The following is a 19212-nucleotide window of genomic DNA, read 5'->3' as shown; positions in this document are numbered from 1 at the left end:
ACAATGGAACATGCTCAAGTGCAAATCTTAGGTATTGTTCCATTGCTGAGAAATATTTTTTCTTGCTGTCCCTATTCTGCATCCTAGGAGGCAGAGTTCCCAGGGCTTCTTAATCAGACAGACCAGGGTTGAGATCCCACGTCTGCCCCTGACTCGCTGCATGACGTTGAGAGAGTTGTTTAGCCTCTCATGGATTCTGCCACTGCTTCTCTAGCAACCAGAGTAATGGTAGGGTTGCTAGGAGGTTCGCCTGACGTGGCATAAGTCTCAATTATCCTTCTGGAAAAGATTTGCAGCAGTCTTGCTCTGTCACCAGGCTGGAGTGCAGTGGCGCAATCTCTGCTCACAGCAACCTCTGCCTCCCTGGTACAAGTGATTCTCCTGCCTCAGCCTCCTAAGTAGCTGGGACTACTGGTGCACGCCACCACACCCGGCTAGTTTTTTGTATTTTTAGTGGAGATGGGGTCTCGCCATCTTGTCCAGGCTGGTCTTGAACTCCTAACCCCAAGTGATCTCCCCACCTCAGCCTCCCAAAGTGCTGGGATTATAGGCATGAGCCATGCCTGGCCAGAACTGACATTTGATCCTTTAAACAACCCCTCAGAACTCATGGTCTCCCTGGCAACTCTGTGAGGCAGGTGTGGCCAGGCCATTCGACACATGACAAAGTAGAGTCACAGAGACCAAAGTGGAGGAGACTGGACTTCGTTTCCATGTAACCCCTGAGAAGTATTATTATCCACATTCTTCAGACGAGGAAACAGGTCAGAGAAAACAAGTAACTGACCCAAGGTCACATGACTCAGGCCCCATAGAACTGGGCTTCACACTTGGATCTGTCCCAGTAAAAAAGCCTGTGATCTTTCTCTCTTCCTGCTTGAACTTCACGAGTCCGTAGTGCCTCTGCAAGTAATTCACCTTCCCTGAACCCCAATTTCCTCATCTGTAAATGGGACAATAGTGTCTACTTTGTGAGTTTGTTGTGAGAACAAGTTGTCACTCCCTTTCACCACATCTGTCTCTCCTCCTGTCTTCATCTGACTTTGTCCTGAGCAGGAGCTGGACTAAGACGCAAAATTTAAGGAGGCACCCACACTCAGGTTAATGCAAGTGCAACCCCTGAAGTAATTGCTTCCTTAAATTTCATGCCCTAAGTCTTCATTTGCCCCATCCTAGTCCTGGTCCTGTTCCAGGGATCTAGAGGGGAGGTAGGGGTGTGAAGAGGACAGGAAAGGTAGGCTGTAGGGTGAACTGATGTGAAAGCAGTAGCAGAAAACAGGCCCTTGAATGCCCACAGCTCGACAAGAACAATAGGCTGGAACAGGTGGACCTTGCTTTATGTAATTACGCTGGAGAGTTGCATTCTGTTAAATTAATGTGCATGAATCCATGATGATATTACAGCTGCTTTATCTCCCTGATGATCTTAAGCTGTTTTATCTTCATTTCTTATAGCTCATGAACTACCTGAGGGTAGTGTCCATGTCTTATTTATCTTTGTATTCCCAGGACCTAGCATGGTGTTTGACATGTAATAGTTGCTCATTAGATGTTGAATGAACTAAAAATGTTTTGTCTTTCATTATGAAAGCCTCTAATCATCTTAGGTCCTTTGATATTTAGTTCATAATTCGAGGAACTGTGGCACAATGAAAACCACACTCCCCGGGGATTCTAGTCTCCCAGGATGAGACGGTAAGGCATGAGGATACTGAATAAATATTAGCCCAACTTAAAAAGCTAGTGAGTGGCAAAATCATGCTTTGATTCCAAAGCCTATGCTCTCTCTCCTATGGTACAGGGGCCAAGTCTAAGAAATATTTGTCAAATATGCAAGTTGTGACCCTCATATTGCTCTGTGGCAGGGGTCCCCAACCCCCAGGCCACAGACTGTTACCAACCCAGCTTGTTGGGAACTGGGCCACAGAGCAGGAGGTCAGCAGCGGGCAAGCCAGCCAAGTTTCATCTGTGTTTACAGCCACTCCCCATTGCTTGCATTACTGCCTGACTCAGCCTCCTCTCAGATCAGTAGCAGCGTTAGATTCTCATAGGAGCATGAACCCTATTGTGAACTGTGCATGTGAGGGATCTAGGTTGTGCCCCCCTCATGAGAATCTAATACCTGATGATCTGTCACTGTCTCCCATCACCTCCAGATAGGACTGTCTAGTTGCAGGAAAACAAACTCAGGGCTCCCACTGATTCCACATTATGGTGAGTTATCTAATTATTTCTTTATATTTTAAAATGTAATAATAATAGAAATAAAGTGCACAACAAATGTAAATGTAAACAAATGTAAGGTGCTTGAATCATCCCGAAACCATCACCCCCCTTCTCCCCAGTCCGTGTAAAAATTGTCTCCCATGAAACCAGTCCCTGGCGCCAAAAAGGTTGGGGATCACTGCCCTGTGGCACCTGCTCAAACCCTTCCCCACTTTGAGGCATTGCTTTTTACTACAGAGACACTGGCACCACCAGTAGAACTCATATGCTTCTGGTGCAAAAATGGCAAATAGTGTTTATCTAACTTGCCAACTCCAAAGGACCCATAGTGGCAGCCAAAATTATTGGGCTGAAAACAATTGTGAGTCCCAGAGGGAAAGAGCATTGTGATCAATCAATTATGTCCGTTACAGATCTAGAAAGGAGAGTGGCATCATGCATGCTGTATATCTCCCAGCCAGGCCCTAATTTCACATGTCAGGAAAGCAATCTGATTAAACTACAGAAAACTCTCTGCATTTTTGAATCTGTGATGGCTTTGAACACTCATAATGTAAGCTTTGCTACTAAAATTCCATGATACTCAATCTCCAAGACCAGCTGTGGGGAAAACTAGCAGACAATGACATTCTCCGAGCAGTTCCTGGAAAAGCTGAAGTATGACTTTAATAAGAAAACATGAACTCAGTAAGAATGTGGTATGAGGATTTTAGTGCCATACGGGTCGTTACCTATTTGACCTTTTCTTGATCAGCTTTTAGAATCAGCCTGCCTTGGGATTGTTTTCTGCCCTGCCATTAATAGAAACATCTGCTTTTCTTCTGTAAACATCATAAACTATCATTTGGTTTCCACTGATGCGTCGCTTTCAATGCAGCCCTGTAGAATAATGCAAAATTAACCAGGAACACAACACAACACACTTCTGATCCCCTTTTCTTCCTTCTCCCATTCCACACCTGCACGAAAGAAAGGATATTCCCAGCAGGTGTGTAATGAGGCAGGTGCAAGGAGTGACATGTGTCTGATCTCAGGGTTGGTCATCCAGGCATAAAGCACACTCACAGCAGTAGGAATTAGCCCACCCAAGCCCATGGGATAGAGCTGGGAAGGCGGGGGGAAAGTGAAGTTCACCTGAGCAGAAATAGCCAGTCAGAGTAATGCAGACTTTCGCAAGAATACCCAAGAAACGTTCCAGAAGGGATCTTGGCACAGCCACAGGAAAATCAAGCAGGCAGGTATTCCCATAAATTCAGCATGCAGCAATTAGAAGCAAGAATAGGGTTGTAATCGCAAGATTAGGCAAGCAACTGTTTAAAAAAAAAAAAAAAAGCTTTTAATGGCAACCACCATTCTACTATCTCTGAGTTCAATTTTTTTAGGTTCCACATATATAAGTGAGATCATGTAGTATTTCTCTTTCTGTGCCTGGCGTATTTCACTTAGCATAATGTCTTATTTATCTAGATTTATCTGTGTTGTTTGCAAATGACAGAACTGTCTTCTTTTTAAAGGCTGAATAGTATTTCATTGTGTATCTATACCACCTTTTAAAGTTCATGTACCCATTGATGGGCGCTCTGGTTGTTTCAGTATCTTGGCTATTGTAAATAGTGCTTCGAGGAATGTGGGAGTGCAGACATCTCTTCAACATATTGATTTTAATTCGTTTAGCTGTAAACCCAAAAGTGGGATTACTGGATCATATGGTAATTCTATTTTTAGTTTTTTGAGGACATTCCATACTGTTTTCTGAAATGAGGGTACTAATTTACATTCCCACCAACAGTGTACACGTGTTCCCTTTTCTCTACATCTTCACCAATACTTGTTATCTTTCATCTTTTCAGTAATGGCCATTGTAACAGATGGGAGGTGACATCTCCTTGTGGCTTTAATTTGCATGTCTCCAATGATTTGTGATGTTGGGCATTTTTTATATATCTGTTGGTCATTTGTACTGCTGGTTACCAGAGGCTGGGGCAGTGCAGGGGGATGGACAGGGAATGGGGAGATGCTGATCAAAGGGTGCGAAGTTTCAGTTAGACAGGAGGAACAAGTCCTGGTATTCTGTTGCACAGCATGATGACTATAGTTAATAAGAGTGTATATTTCAAATTTGCTAAAAGAGGGGATTTCAAATGTTCTCCATTTAGAATATTTAAACCACAAAGACATGATAAGTATGTGAGGTGGTAGAAATGTTAATTAGCCTGATTTGATCATTGCACAATGTATACATGTATTGAAACATCATGTTATACCTCATAAATATGTCAATTAAAAAACAAAACCAAAAAACATCAAATATTAAAAAGAAACTTCTAACAGGAACCATGAGCCCAGAAATCACATCCTATAGGAGCTCAGATATCAGAGTTCAGGTGCAGAATCCCTATTAATAATAATATTATTAGCTAGTTTTATCAAGTGAGTACCCTCTGCCAGGCACTTCAAATCCATCATGTCATGGGTGATCAGAAAGTAGACTAAGATGTGCTCCACCGAATGTGGCAGCCTCAGGGCCGCATCCCAGTGTGTCTGGGCTGCTGTACCGTGAGCACCCCTGACTCCAGTCTGCTGTGCCTGGGAACTGGAACAGGCAGGGCTGCAAGAAGCATGCCAGTAGGGTTGGAAATAGGCAGTAGGGACAACAGAGATGGGAATGGGAGCAGACTGTGGATGGCTTGTGGCCACACATTCTCACTCACTCTTTCCTGGGTTCTTGCCCTCCTAAAAGCAGGGAACTCCTCCTGGGTTCTGCTCCCTACATCTGGTGGCAGCCAAGTGGGTGCTCATCACAGTTAGCCTTGGCTCACTACAAATGTGCTTCCTCTTATTTAATCTACTTGTCTTGGCCGTATGTTCCTAGGTGTGGTCTGGTGATGTGTTGGCAGTGGGCAGATGAGAGAGCCAGCCTTGGGGAGATCTCTGAGGCTGACAGGTTCTCTTGGGGAGAATCAAATGCTAACTCCTCTCAGTCACTGCATCTCTGACTTAATAATTATCACTGCATCTCTGTCTTAATAATAATTTTGCTCTGTGAAAGCTAAGCTCCATTATTCATTGTGCACAGTGCCTGGCATGTAGTAGGTATGCAGCCAGCATAATCTGACTCCACGGTCAGTGTTCTTCCACAATTCTGCCCACCTCTTAGTAGAGGCCATAGTTGTCTACCTGAGGGTGTGAGGTTCCCGTGTGGAAGACAGCTGGAATGATGAACAGATAGGCAGGGCTCAGCAGGTAGCCAGAAGCATGGACTGGCACCACTGGCCTTTCCGAAAGCATTAGCATGGCCCTGTTAAGACAAGGAGCCAGTCTAGGGGATCTGTCTCAACCTGCTAAACACCACTGCTGTTGCCACCACTGTCTCTAGGGAAAATTTCACAACACTTCTCCATGCCCCCAAAACCACCATCCCACCATCACTGCCCACCAGGCAGCTTCCTTCTGTGCACTCCCACAGTGCCTGGCACCACCCAGTACCTGTCTGCGGGCCACCCTCCCCACTGGGTGATTCCTAAAGAGTGGCTCATGTCTGTATCCCCAAGGCCTGATGTGCTCCCTAGAATACAAGAGGTGTTCTAGAGATGCTCACTACGTAAATGAACAAGAGAGCCACAGGCATGGTCCCGGATGGAACAACATCTGAGATTCAACATCCACAGCCAAATAGCAACTCCCTTCCTCCCTAGCTCCTGCAGGGCTTATGCATGATCCAAGCCATAAGCAGGAATACTCCCTGCCTGGGCTGAGCCTTTTTGTTTTTCTACAGAGAACTTTCAGGCCCATTATACCCCTTTTGATCTTTACAACAGCTCCATTGGAAGGTATTCTTACCAGCATTGCTGAGATGCACGTTCAAGAACCAAAAAGATGAAGAACCAAAAAGATGCCCAAATCAATGGCAGAGCCAGGATTTGAAACCAGGGCTGCCTGGTCCCCAATTCCATATTAGCTTTTTTTCCTTTACCCAAACCTCCCATTAAGTGCCTTCTATACACCAGCTACCAGGCCAGGCCCTGGGAACACAGAGATGAAAATGACACAACGCCTACTATCTACAGGAGACAGACAGTAGAGACCTCAGAAGAAAGAGCAAGCAACCTGTCATTGTGTTCCATTTGAAATTTCCATCAAACCCAGAAATGCCTGTCAACCTTCCTCCCCCAACCAGCCGAGCTGTGGTCCAACATGAAAGGCTGTGGTTTCCCCACCTTCCACTTCATCATCTCAAGTCAGACCCAATTTGGGATTCTCAGATGAGTTTTCAGGAGGGATGCCCCAGCAGAGGCCCAGCATCTTGAACGCCTTTCCAGGTGAACGACTGGAGTGCCTTCAGCCGTCCCCTCTGCCTCTGCGTCATCTGCCAGGAGAACACATTTGTCCACACAACTGAAGGAGAACACTAAGATTTGCCTGTTGTTCCCCTTCGTGTTGTTTTCCCAACCAACAGACAGATTTGCAGGCGCTTGATGCTCTTTTTCCTGCATAGCATTCACACATCTCTTCCTGCACGGTCTGAAGCTCTCTGGACAGCTGCCCAGCAGAAAAGGCCCTGGCTGTGCTTCAGGCTTGGAGGCAGGAGACTAGAAGGCCTCTGCCAGTTAGTGAAAGCAGCACAGGAAATGTCACATCGCAGCAGATGGGCCCCAGGGCATGGAGAACGGGGTCACATTACCATATCATACATTCAAATAATGCTAAACCTTACTCCAACAACCCCTACATAAGAAGGGAAAAATCAGGCAAACTACTCTTTAGCTGTAGGACCTTGGGCTAGGTATGTAGCCTCTCAGAGCCTCAGTTTTCTCAACTGTAAGCTGGGAAGAATAACACCTACTTCCAAGGGCTTTGTGAGCCTTAACAGATGGAGTGTTCAAAGCAATCAGCACAGTGCCCACTCATGCTCCATGATTGCTTCTCCTTCCCTTTCTCCCCAGAAAAAGTAGCCTCTAAGGAGAATGATATTAACGATGTCCTGAAAAACATGTGGCGTCCTGATTGGGAAGGGCAAAGGGGCTGCATTGCGGTCACATTTGCCTCATCTCCACGTGCCACATGGAGATGCTTACATGGGTGTTTATTGAAATCACTTTTTTAAACTCATTGTGAGAAAACGCACAGCCATGCAGCACTTCCTAGAACATGATAGGTGGTCAAAAAACTCCTGTTTCAGGAACAGGTGAATGAGCAAGCAGGTTTTTTAATAAGATCCAGTCTTTACCTTCAAAGAGCTAACCATCTACAGCAGCTTCCTTGCTAATAAATCCCTCTGGCTTCATTTAATTGACAAGCACCTTAATTGCAACTTCAGAAAACAAAAGGCAGGTTCATTTTGTTTACTGGAAGCCCGGTAACCCATTTGACAGACTTTCTCACTTCCCAATTGTGTGAAATGTATTTGAGGAGTTTGAAAGAGAAAAACAAAACAAACAAAACTAAATGGCTGGCTTTAACAAGCATATTATTTTGAAAACAATCTAATGAGAAATTTCAGTAACTCACTGAGAAGAAAGCAGAATTGACTCAGGGAAGAGAGAAAACAGCTAAGTTTTAGAGGCATTTTGGAGCAGTGCAATTTCATTTCCTTCAAGTGTAATAAGCAAGAAGAGATGAGAAACCCATCACGCAGAAGAAGCCCTAAAGGTCAGGATTAATGAATAGGTTAGAAGGTTTGATGCTTGCAGGACCAGCTGTGTGCTGGTAAGTGGATGTTTCAACAGTCCTTAAGGGGGCTTATACATAATTTATTTTCTTAAGTAGGTACACAGCGTAGAAACGTTGTTTGCACTATTAATTGGACCAGAAAACCATGTCTTCATGGGTATTAGCTATTCCTAACCCCTCTCAGCAAGGGCTCCACTTTGCATTTCCCAAACTCTGTAAGGCGGAATGCCCCCAACAGATCACACCAAGCCCAGAGGCTGGCATCTAGGCTTGGCAGCAGCTGCCAATCTTACTCTTATGCCTGGATGCAATGCTCCGGGAAAAGGATCCTAGCCATTATTTCCAAGCCCTGGCATGTGCAAACAGAAGCCTTCGAGGAAGAGCAGAGGTTCAGGACATGAAGCCCAGATCAGATCTCTACTCTCCCTCCAGATTAGCTGTGTGACCTGGGACAAGTCATTTCACCCCTCTGAACCTTAGACTCCCCAGGTGCAAAATAAGAAGTTTGGAGGGGAAGATTTTTGGTGTCTGGCACTTTGCTCGGATTCCTCTGACTCTGAGATGGTGCCTCCCCCACTACCAGGTGGGAGAGCTCTAATGTCAGCAAAGCACCAGCCTCACTAGTCTGCCAGGAACAAAGTAGGCTGGGAGAGGGGTAAGGATATGAGCCATGGCTATGAGGGACGGGGGCAAAGAGTATAGACTTTGGAATTAGGCCAAGAGTGATTTCGCCCTGGCTTCTCCAGCTCTGTGAACTGGCTCAGCCTCTCTGTGCCTCAGTTTCCTTATCTGTAAAATGGGGATGATAATATTATCTTCACAGGGCTGTTGCAAAAGTTAATGACAGCAGATATGAAGTGGCTAGCACTGAAGGCACTCCAGGGAGGGCAGCAAAGCCAGCCTGTGATTTCAGAGATAATTTAAGAGTTACTGGAGGACCAATGAGACTCTCTCCTTATTCTACACTTTATTCTATGTTTCTTTGATTTAGAATGTGCCAACTTCAGATTGGTGGTATCCACTGTACCAATAGCTAGTTACAATTCAGCTGCTGGAACTCGTATGTAGATTTTCAAAGTGGGCTGTGTGCATGGAACCATCTCCCTCTCTACAGAACTCCTTGGCTCCCGGTAATCCCATTGGCTATCCTGGGCTTCCAGTGGCATGCTTAACATCATTAGAGAATAGACGAGCAGGGGCACATGGCTGTTTTCTTCCCCTCTAACTACTTTAAGATGAGCTTGGTATTGTGTGGACGTAAGCAGAGAGCACAGGAATCTCCAAGCCCCCATTTTTCAATTCATCTCTGACCTCATCTTCATAACTTAAATAACTCATCTCTCTTCTGCCGAAAAGCAGACACATAGTACTTCCTTCAAGTATGGAAGTAAAGATGTCCATTATGTAACCTCCCAAACAAATCTACTACATGGCATGATTACCTTGTCCAGTTTGCAAAAGAGAACACTGGAATTGAGAATGGCCACAGACTTGACTAGCTATCAGTGAGCTGCCTTTAGCCTACTATCCCTTCCTTTTAATGTCTCTGATGGGAAGACATGAGTCTCAATTCTGCTACCCCTTGGCACTGTGGCCTTAAGCAGCCTCAGATTCTCCATTTCTGGATGTGAATATAAAATGCCTCTACTTCCAGGTGGTTGGGACCATAATCAAGAATGAGGAGGGCCGGGTGCAGTGGCTCATGCCTGTAATCCCAGCACTTTGGGAGGCTGAGGCAGATGGATCCCTTGAGGTCAGGAGTTTGAGACCAGCCTGGCCAACATGGTGAAACCCTGTCTCTACTAAAAATACAAACGTTAGGCGGGCATGGTGGTGCATGCCCGTAATCCCAGCTACTACTCAGGAGGCTGAGGCAAGAGAATCGCTTGACCCCAGGAGGCGGAGGTTGTAGTGAGCCGAGATCATGCCACTGCACTCCAGTCTGGGTGGCAAAGTAAGACTCTGTCTCAAAAAAAAAAGAAGAAGAAGAAGAAGAATGAGGAATGAGGAATGAGGTCAGGCACTGTGGCTCATGCCTGTAATCCCACTGTTTTAGGAAGCCAAGGTGGGATGATTGCTTGAGCCCAGGAGTTTGAGACTAGCCTGGGCAACATAGTGAAACCCTCATCTCCACAAAGAAAATGTTTAAAATTAGCCAGGCATGGTGGTGTGCACCTGTAGTCCTAGCTACTCAAGAGGCTGAGGTGGGAGGATTGCTTGAGCCCAGGAGTTTGAGATTACAGTGAGCCGTGATCGTGCCACTGCATTCCAGCCTGGGTGACAAAGCAAGGCCCTGTCTCAAAAATAATGATAATAATAATAATAATAATAATATAAAACTATGACTGTGCCAATCAGGGGTCAGCACAAAGTAGAAGCTAAGGAATTGTTAGTTTCCTTTCCTCTATCTTCAAAGGGCCATTGAGAAAGTTGAAGTTCTATGTATACGCAATCTCAATCTCTAAACAGTAACACACTGTGCAAGCGTAAGGAATGAAAATGATAGTTGTGGGACTTATTTTTATCTCAGGAGCCCCCACCCCCCATCATTCCTGGAGATCCAGGTTTGAAACATGCATCTTTCTTAATTCATAATTAATTCTTACAGACCAATCCAATTAAGAGCAATTCTAGACTCTCAGCAACCCGGCAAATCCAGCCCTGCCATCCACAGTGGGCCTGTCAGCACTTACCAGGAAAGCAGAGAAATGCCTGGCAGAATAGCAGGTCTGAAGAAGCAGCGAGCTCAACCTGACAATCTGGACTTAAATAAATTATATTTTCTGGCTGGGGGTGATAAGGCATAAATTTGAAGCTTGTGTTCTTACACGTCATGATGCCCCAAAATGCAGAAAGAGCTGCATCTTGTTCCAAGTTTGTAGCAAAATTGCGCTGTGTGTAAATAGCTCTCTGGCTTTTGATGTTGAGCAGAGAGGAAAATAATCCTCTGAAAAAAGCCAGGCAGGAGTGGCAGGCTCAGCAGCCCAGGCTGGGAGACCAGGAAGGGCATGCAGCCAGGGAGCGGGTGCTTCGCTTTCCTTGAGCCTCTCCGCCGGCACCTAGGAAGGTAAACTGTCCCCAGTCATCTTAGTTCCTAAAAGGATTATTTCCCCTAATGCCTTCATGGAGATGCAAGCAAAAATGCTTAGGTCCAATTAGGTGGGAAGTGAGAAGGCTCCAGCAGAGAACGGGAGGGAAGGGGAGCTGGGCAAGATGTCAGCATGAGGGCTAGCCAGAACGAAGTGAGGCCAGCCAACACAGAAGGGCATTTCCTAGAGGTGCACAAGGAAATGTGTGGCAGCAGCACCTTGACTCTTATTCATTCCTTCATTCATTCACTCATTCATTCAATAAAACAGACACAGTTCCTGCCCTCTCGAAGGTGACAGTCTGGTAGAAAACACATCCAACAAATAATCACGTAAATAACCATCCAGTTACACACTTTGATAGACACTATAATGGAAAAATATAAGGGGTGTGAGGTTGTAAAATAAGAAGTCCCGATATGAATGAAGGCTGAGAGCCTGGAGAAGCCAAGCACCTCTCTGAGAAAGTGGCTTTCAAGCTGAGGCCTGATCAGGAGTTGGCCAGGCAAAGCGCGCCAGAACATTCTAGGCAGAGAACACTCTAGGCATGTGGAAATGCCTGATGGGGAAGAGCTTGCTGCACATCCTGGGGACTGAAGAGGCCAATATGTTTGAAGCCTGTGAGAGCAGGGAGAAAGTGTGTCAGGGGCTCAACCATACAGGGCCTCATCCTAAATGCAACAGGAAGTCACACAAGGATTTTAGGCCTCTGCTGGTGGTCTTGACTTGATAAAGAATTCAGCTGTCATAGATTGTCACTTGGCCACCTCTCTGATTTGGCTGCAGTCTCCCTCTGGCTCCCCACCCCTGCTACTCTGGTGACCACCACCCTTGACCAAGCTCTAAGCTATGTCAGCTCACACCTGGCACGTTTGCGAACTTGCCCCAGCACACTGCCCCCAGAAGAAGGAGCAGGAAAGATTACATTGACACCAAGGGCAGCTGCGGGAGCTGCTACCTGGGCTAGGATGGGTACCAGCCCTAGCAAGGAGGCAGTCAAGGATGGGGAACAAATCTCTCCTCACTGCCACTATAAAGACCTCTCTGCTCCGTCTTTGACAGGGAAAGCCTTCAATTCATGAGGCTTCCGTTCCCACTGTATCTGCTCAAAGCAGACACTCAGTCAATAATCAATTGAAGTTCAGAGATGGGGGGGATCTTAGCACCCTGCTAGACCCTCCACCTCTTTTTGTAAGTGGAAAAACTGAGAGAGGCTGGTATAAAGGAAGGAAAGGGTCCCAGTTGGACACTTTCTTGCTGTGTAACCTTTAGCAAGTCATTTCCTCTCTCCTGGGTCTCTGTTTCCTAATATGTAAAGTAAGGTGGATTAACAAGATGATCTCTAAGACCCTTTTCAGTTCTTACACCTTGTCATCATCTTCAGTTTCTTAGGGAGGGTCAACACCTTCACCAATGGCACTGGGCATGCTTTGGCAGGGCCAAGATCACAGCTGATTTCAGGAGTCCACACTACTCTCTAACCCCAGCCCAGTATTCTGAAGTTTAAGGACTAAAAGGTGAAGGAGTTGGAATTTGCAATAATCTGATGCTAAGCTGAAATTTACTTTTGCTTGCAAATCCCTTCATACAGATAGGCAAATTAATATTATAAGCAATTTTGAAGAGACAGGGAGGATATTTAGAGTGTCTACAAAGAAAAGCTCTATTGGAGCACCCCAGAATTCACTCCAGGTGTGTTCAGTGCCTTGCAATGGATGTGCTATGAAGTGCTCTTATCTGTTCATTACAGTGATCCCCAAGAACACGTCTCCATGGGATAAGTTCATTTGCCAAGTTCAATTGCTATATGCAATAGTTATGAAAAAACTTGGTTCTTTGAAAAAGCATGTTTGCTTTGGACTTTGCATTAATTCCAGCTGTTCTCCTCTGTCATGAAGCTGAAAGAGTAGGAATGGGCTGTCCTGAAGTAGAGCAGCTGGCCAGGGACTCAGAGCTGTTTCGTGTAGTGAGGAAAAACATAGATGTTTCACTAACCCTTCCTACAAGTCTTCAAGGCAAGCAGTAGAGCTTGTACTTTTTTGCAGTCCCCATAATCCTTGCACATAGTAGGAATATATGCATATGAATATTGATGGACTGATGAGAAAAGCAAGGCAGAAAGGAGCAGTATGTGGCTAGGAAGTGTCCCAATGACGAAAACCCTCATGTCTCTCCCAGGACAGCACAGCAGAAAGGGCACATGGTGTTAGAATCAGACAGATGTAGATTTGAATCTCAGTTTTTTTACTACTAGCTGTGTGACCTTAGGCAAGTCACTTAACCTCCCTGGGCCTTGGTTTCCTCCTCCGCACAATAGGTAAAACAATAACTGCCAATGGTCACAGTTGTAAGAGTTAAGTGAGATAACATAGATAAGCATCTAGCACAGTTCCTGGCACAGGGTAGAAGCCCCTCTTCCTTTCTTCTAACTAGCCATAAAGATTTACATAAGAAAGGCAGCCTGCAACAGTCACCTCTGTTATTTACTTGCCCATGCACTGAAAGCTGGGGAGCCAAAGAGCCTCCCTGTGGCTGCAGGAATCCAATACAGTCAGCCTGGCTCTCTTCCAGCCAATTTTGCCAGATGTAATTTGGCTTCAGCTCGAGGTTTGAAAGCAGTTATATAATCATCATAACCCATAGCATTTGTAGAAAGCTTTTACAGTTTTAAAGCACTTTTGCATGCATTACCTCATTTGATCCTCTCAATAACCTTGAGAGGTAGCGAAGCCAAAGACCAGAACCCCCATTTTATAGATGGAGACATTGAGGCTGGGAGGGCTTATTTGGTTCACTTAAAGTCACACTACTAAGAAGTGGCAATGTCAAAACTTGGACAAAGATCTCTGCATTCCTTTCCCTGGGCTTTTTCTACACCATCACGCTGCCTCTTTGTAATCATACTTTCATCATGCAAAAGTTGACTGAGCCCCTATTGTGTGCCAGCAATGTACTAAGCATGAGTAAGCAGACGTATTCCCTGAGCCCCTGGAGTCTACCTTCCAGTGGATGCTGCTGGACTCAGGCGGGAAGCAGCACAGTGAAAGCCAAGAGGAATAGGTGGAGGGCATTGCAAAAGACTGGGCGTGGCAGGTCTGAATTCTAGCCTAAAGAGCATAGGGAGCCCTGATGGGTTTTCAGCACAGGATTAATGTGATAGGGTTTGCATTCCAGAGTGACTCACAGTTACCTTAGAGGAGGGGCTGGAGAAGGTCATCTGGAATCCTGAAGTCCAGCCAGGAAACCAGAGTGATGCAGTCAAAAAATGCTTGGGTCCTAAATTTCAGCAGTAAGGAAGACAAAAGTCTAAATTCAGGACAGATGTAGAGAGGTTATTGATAGGCTCTGCTGCCTGATTGGTCCTCGGGGTAAGGAATAAGAAGAGTGGGCAGCAACTCTGAGGGCCTGACTTGAACCCCCCTTGGCAGATGGCGATGCTATTCCCTGGGACAGAAGTGCAAGAGAATTGTCCAATGGGGTGGGGAAGCTAAGGAAGATCAGTTCCCTCTGGACAAGCTGAGTGCCCAGGGTCTGCTTGAAGCACACTTCAAAGGTATGCTTATAAGACAATGAGTGAAACCAGTGTGTCTGGAGGCCAGAAGAGAGCCCAGGGCTGGAGGTGTGGACTGAAGGGTCAGGAGTTTACAGATGATATTTAATGCCTGGAAGTGAACAGGACCTCCCAGAGGTAGTGCTCAGAGCAAGAAGAGACCAGATCCTACTGCAACACATCCCAAAGGGCATCCAGATTTGCTCTTTGATGCCAAAATTTCACTTGGTGAAAGTCAGGCCCACAGCCAGGATGAAAAACCACTGGTTCCCGAGAGGGGTGATGGTGATGGGCTGTGGGGACTCTGACCTGCTGTCAGATTTCTGAGGTCTCGCCAATCTCTGGACCCCCGTCTGAAGTTACCCATGTGCTTCTCTCTGTCTCTTCTCTCCTTCAGGTGTTTACAAAATATGGGAAGTGTTACATGTTTAACTCAGGCGAGGATGGCAAACCTCTGCTCACCACGGTCAAGGGGGGGACAGGCAACGGGCTGGAGATTATGCTGGACATTCAGCAGGATGAGTACCTGCCCATCTGGGGAGAGACAGGTGAGCTGGGCACAGGGACCGGGCATTGGGTGATGGTGGAGGGCTGCAGGCCTGACTCTGAAAGGCAGGTGAGCTGTCTTGGCCCACCCTGTGAGGGACTGCTCTCCAGCAAGGGGTTGGTGACATGCTGCTAAATCATAAAGATGTCCCTGGCTTGGGCTGGGATGCCCTGGGTTTCCTCACATTTTACTATGTGAAAGAGGGACAGAGGATGGGAATACTGGAGAGGTAAGTTAGGTAGGGGGAGGGAAGGCATGGGGGAAGGTTTGAAGCAGCAGGTGTGGTTGGTCAGGTGAGTGGCTTGATTTCAGGAGAGGCGGAAAGGATGGACCAGCCTCTTTCTCTCTCAGTCACCCTGAATATCCCGACCCAATTAGAAGATCTGAAAGGAAAGCAGGCTGCCGCCCACTGGGGGAAGCTGGAGGGGCTGGGAAGTGTTGGAATACCAAAGGACGTGGGCTCAGGGACCCGGCACTGTGCCTGTGTGAGCCCCTGGGAGACCCATGTGTATAGACCCTAAAGCTTATTTCATGCATTCATTTATTCATTTATTTCTTCAGCAAACTATTCGTGAACCATGTATACTGTCTCAAGCTTTGCACCCAAGTAAGGACATTATGGTGAAAAAGATCAAGTCCTTGATCACGGCCCAGAGGAAGAGATACAATCACAGGGGACAGGGTCAGGGAAAGCACCAAGGGTATTTGAGCAGGGTCTTGAGATGGTCTTGGATCATCCAGATGGGCCTGATGTAATCACAGAAGTCTTCATAAGAGGGGCTCAGGAAGGTCAGACAGAGGAGAAGGCAGTGTGATGACGGAGGCAAAGACTGGAGTGATACAGCCACAAGCCAAGGAGTGATGGCAGCCTCTAGAATTTCACCAGGAAGAGAAGGTAAAGAGGTGACCAAGACTGGGAAACATGGATTTAAAGGGGACCCAAAGTAAGATTAATGCTGTGTTCAGGGCATAACGGGAAGGACTGCAGAGGTGGGTCAAGAGAGGAGCGTGAGGAGCAGCCTGAAGGGAAGTGGGAGGAAGGGAAGATTCCAGCAGGAGGGAGGCCCTGGGCCCTCAGGTTGGGGCTGAGGAAGGGGTGGAGCCCCAGCAGCCCAGCCCCTACCTCTTGCCACCCCTGTGCCTTGAGTCCATCGACTTTGGACTCTAGAGTCTGGCACTCACCATACCCAGGCTTATCAGGCTGCTGAGACAGTGAGGGCTTCCACCGCAGGAGGACTGACTGCAAACTCCAGGCTCTCTCCCACCACCCCTCTCTCACGAACACCCTGATGCGGGGACGGGAGTGTGGCCATTTACCTCCCATCACAGCTAGTCCTCTGCTCCTCCAACTGAAAGATAAAATGGCCACACACGTGTCACTGTGCCAGTGCCATCTGGAAGCTCACCTCAGGCGCCAGGGCACCCCAAGCCCCATCAGCCACTCACTGAGGAGACACTTTGTTGATCCTGTGTACTTTTCTCAACTCAATGCCCTTCCAGATGCAGAGGGATGAAGGTTTGTGTCCGTTCTGATCTCTGGCATCCCTGAGGGCTGGTGGACAGGGCATCCTGAGGCCAACCAGGCCCTGGGACCGTGGGGGCCTGTAGACAACCTGGAGTACAGGGGGTGGAGTCTTGGTCCCCAAAGAGAGGCCCTTCTTGCAGACACCAGAACATATATGATTATCTAATCGGTGTGGTAGAAGAGAGAAATAAGGAAATAAAATGAGTCATGGAGACCCCACACTCAAAGCCTAAACAGAAGTTAGTTATGTCCCTCCATGATAATGGTAGGTTTCCTAGCCTGTTATCTTGATTCAGGAGCAAAAGCACATGTACACACACACACACACACAGACACACACACGCACTCTCGGTACCAGGCCCCCATCACAGACATCCTCACACAGCACAGTTCCCTGTGGGATATGGCCTTGGTCTGAGCACTGGCTGCAGACTACAAGGCTACCCAAAAATTCTGTGTTCTGCCACCCAAAGCCACAGACAGTCAGAGCAGGAAACCTCTGAGGTCATCTCTTCCAGGCCAACCTTCTCTTTCCCCTGAGGCCTAGCTTGAAGTAATGATGTCTTTGAAGTCATGCAGTGAGTTCATAGCTGAACCAAGACTGTTCTGACCCAAGTTGTTGGACCCTCAGTCAACCTGACTGGACGATGAGCTATACCAATTCGGAGAAAATTCATAATCTTGATTAAGGACTTGTCACATGCTAACACTGTGCAGGTCATCATCAGGGGTGCAGGAGGCATGAGAAAAGACCCCACCTTTCAGGATCTTATTATCTCACTCGGGGCGCCAGACGTGCACACAGTTTCTGCAAGAGAACTCCAGTCTCGTTCCTGCCGAGAGTTTGAGTCATCCCTGGGAGATGGACCAGTACACTCACTTAGACGATTTTCTTTGAGACTGGGGAGTTGGGGAAGCAGGCTGTATGAAGAACGGGTTTAAAGCAGGGGCAGGGGACGGATGGGGCAGAAGAAACAGGTTAGAGAAAAATCTGATGAGTGCTGTCCTATAGACCCTTCTGGGCTGATGAAAATGTTGTCTGTCTGCTCTGTCCAATACATTAGTCACTAACCCCTTGTGGCAATCAAGTATTTGCAAGGTGGCTAGGAGAATGAGGAATTGAACTTTTTTATAATTTCAATAGATTTTTAGGGAACAGGTGGTGTTTGCTCACATGAATAAGTTCTTTAGTGGTGATTTCTGAGATTTTATTGCACCCATCACCCACGCAGTGTACACTGTACCCAATGTGTAGTCTTTTATCCCTCACCCCACACCCACCCTTTTCCCCAAATCCCCAAAGTCCGTTGTGTCATCCTTATGCCTTTGCAGAGGAATTGAATTTTTAATATAATTTCATTTTTATTCATTTAAATTAGCTAGCTGCAGGGGGCTAGTGGCTACCATACTGGAGAGCAGTTAGTATATTTGAAAACAGCTTCTGACAACTCTGGTTGACTTCATGGATTTTGGCTTTTGCAGCCACCTCCCATATTCCTGGGGTCATAATATTCTGTATTCCTGGCTATCCCCTCACCATGACCTTGAGTGTCAGGCGGAACTCCTTGTCCCCATTTTCCAGAAAAGGAGGCTGAGGTTTGGTCACTTCCCCCAGACCCCTCAGCCAGACCCTTGAATTCCTGCATTAGGGCTCCCTCCATCGTACCTTTCTTCAGGCTGAGAAGGCCCTGAGCAATGTGCTGCCTCTTGCAGATGCTGGTCACCTCAAAGCTGCTTATTTCCTAGGCCAGTGGGAGGTGAGTCCCATGTGGATGAGAGAGAAGCCAGCACATCTGTTGAAGGATGGGAGGTGGGCTCTGGCAGGTGAGAGATGCTTGTCTGTAAAGCCACCTGAGGAGGCGCAGACACACATGGCTGCTTGGTCATTGATCCCGAGGATGATGGACATAGCCAGGCCTATCCCTGCCACAGTCATCAGGAGGCAGCCTTCCTGCCCTGCCAAACCATGCGGCCCCACAGATGCCACCTTTCTTCCTTAACATTCCCACCTCTCAATCCCCAGAGGAAGGAGGCCAGGCCCAGGAGTCCAGGAGATATTTGGGTGGTGGTGGAGAGGAAAGGAACTGAAATGTGCCTGTGGCAGTTTGATGTGTGCCTAGGCAGTTTGATGACAGAGGCAGCGTAGGAAGACAGAGAAAATGGCATGACCAGGTCAAGCAGACCCAAGACCCCATCCCAGCTCTTCCTTTCCTAACTGTGTGACTCAGGCCAAGTGAATGAGCCTCTGTTTCCTCGTTTGTAAAATAGAGACAAATAAAACCCACTGGCTTTACAGGAGGGCTGAAGGGCTCAAACGAGAGTTCTCTGCAAACTGTAAGCAATGAGAGGGTGATCATGCCCACCAGCAGGTGGGAAGATGGTCAAAAAAAAAAACTCCAGAAGCAGAGATTATTCCAAATATCCCACACCTGAGACAGAGCTCTGCAGCACCTCAACATCTGGCACTCCCATTCTGCTCAAAGCAGAGCCTCTGGAACACTTTTGCCTTGCCTTGTGGATGGCTCCACTTCTCAGGAATGTCAGGAAGCTGGGAGGGAACCACTCTTCTGGGGATAATTCTAACTAACAGGAAGGACCTTTTGGG

At 47.0% G+C, this 19212-nt stretch overlaps 1 protein-coding gene across 3 annotated transcripts in view; it reads left to right on the top strand.

Annotated features, from left to right (window-relative positions):
• ASIC2 (acid sensing ion channel subunit 2) overlaps positions 1-19212 on the top strand; it is a 1112670-nt gene that overhangs the window by 998432 nt on the left and 95026 nt on the right. For all 3 annotated transcript variants that reach the window (XM_055257284.2, XM_055257283.2, XM_055257282.2), the window contains exon 2: positions 14933-15083. In XM_055257284.2, the coding sequence (XP_055113259.1) occupies positions 14933-15083 (151 nt within the window). The remainder of the gene's footprint in view (positions 1-14932; positions 15084-19212) is intronic.

Source organism: Symphalangus syndactylus, chromosome 20 (assembly GCF_028878055.3).
Source record: "Symphalangus syndactylus isolate Jambi chromosome 20, NHGRI_mSymSyn1-v2.1_pri, whole genome shotgun sequence".
In the NCBI taxonomy this organism is placed as follows: domain Eukaryota; kingdom Metazoa; phylum Chordata; class Mammalia; order Primates; family Hylobatidae; genus Symphalangus; species Symphalangus syndactylus.
The sequence above is the reverse complement of the archived record's forward strand: the minus strand, read 5'-3'. Positions and strand labels throughout refer to the sequence as shown.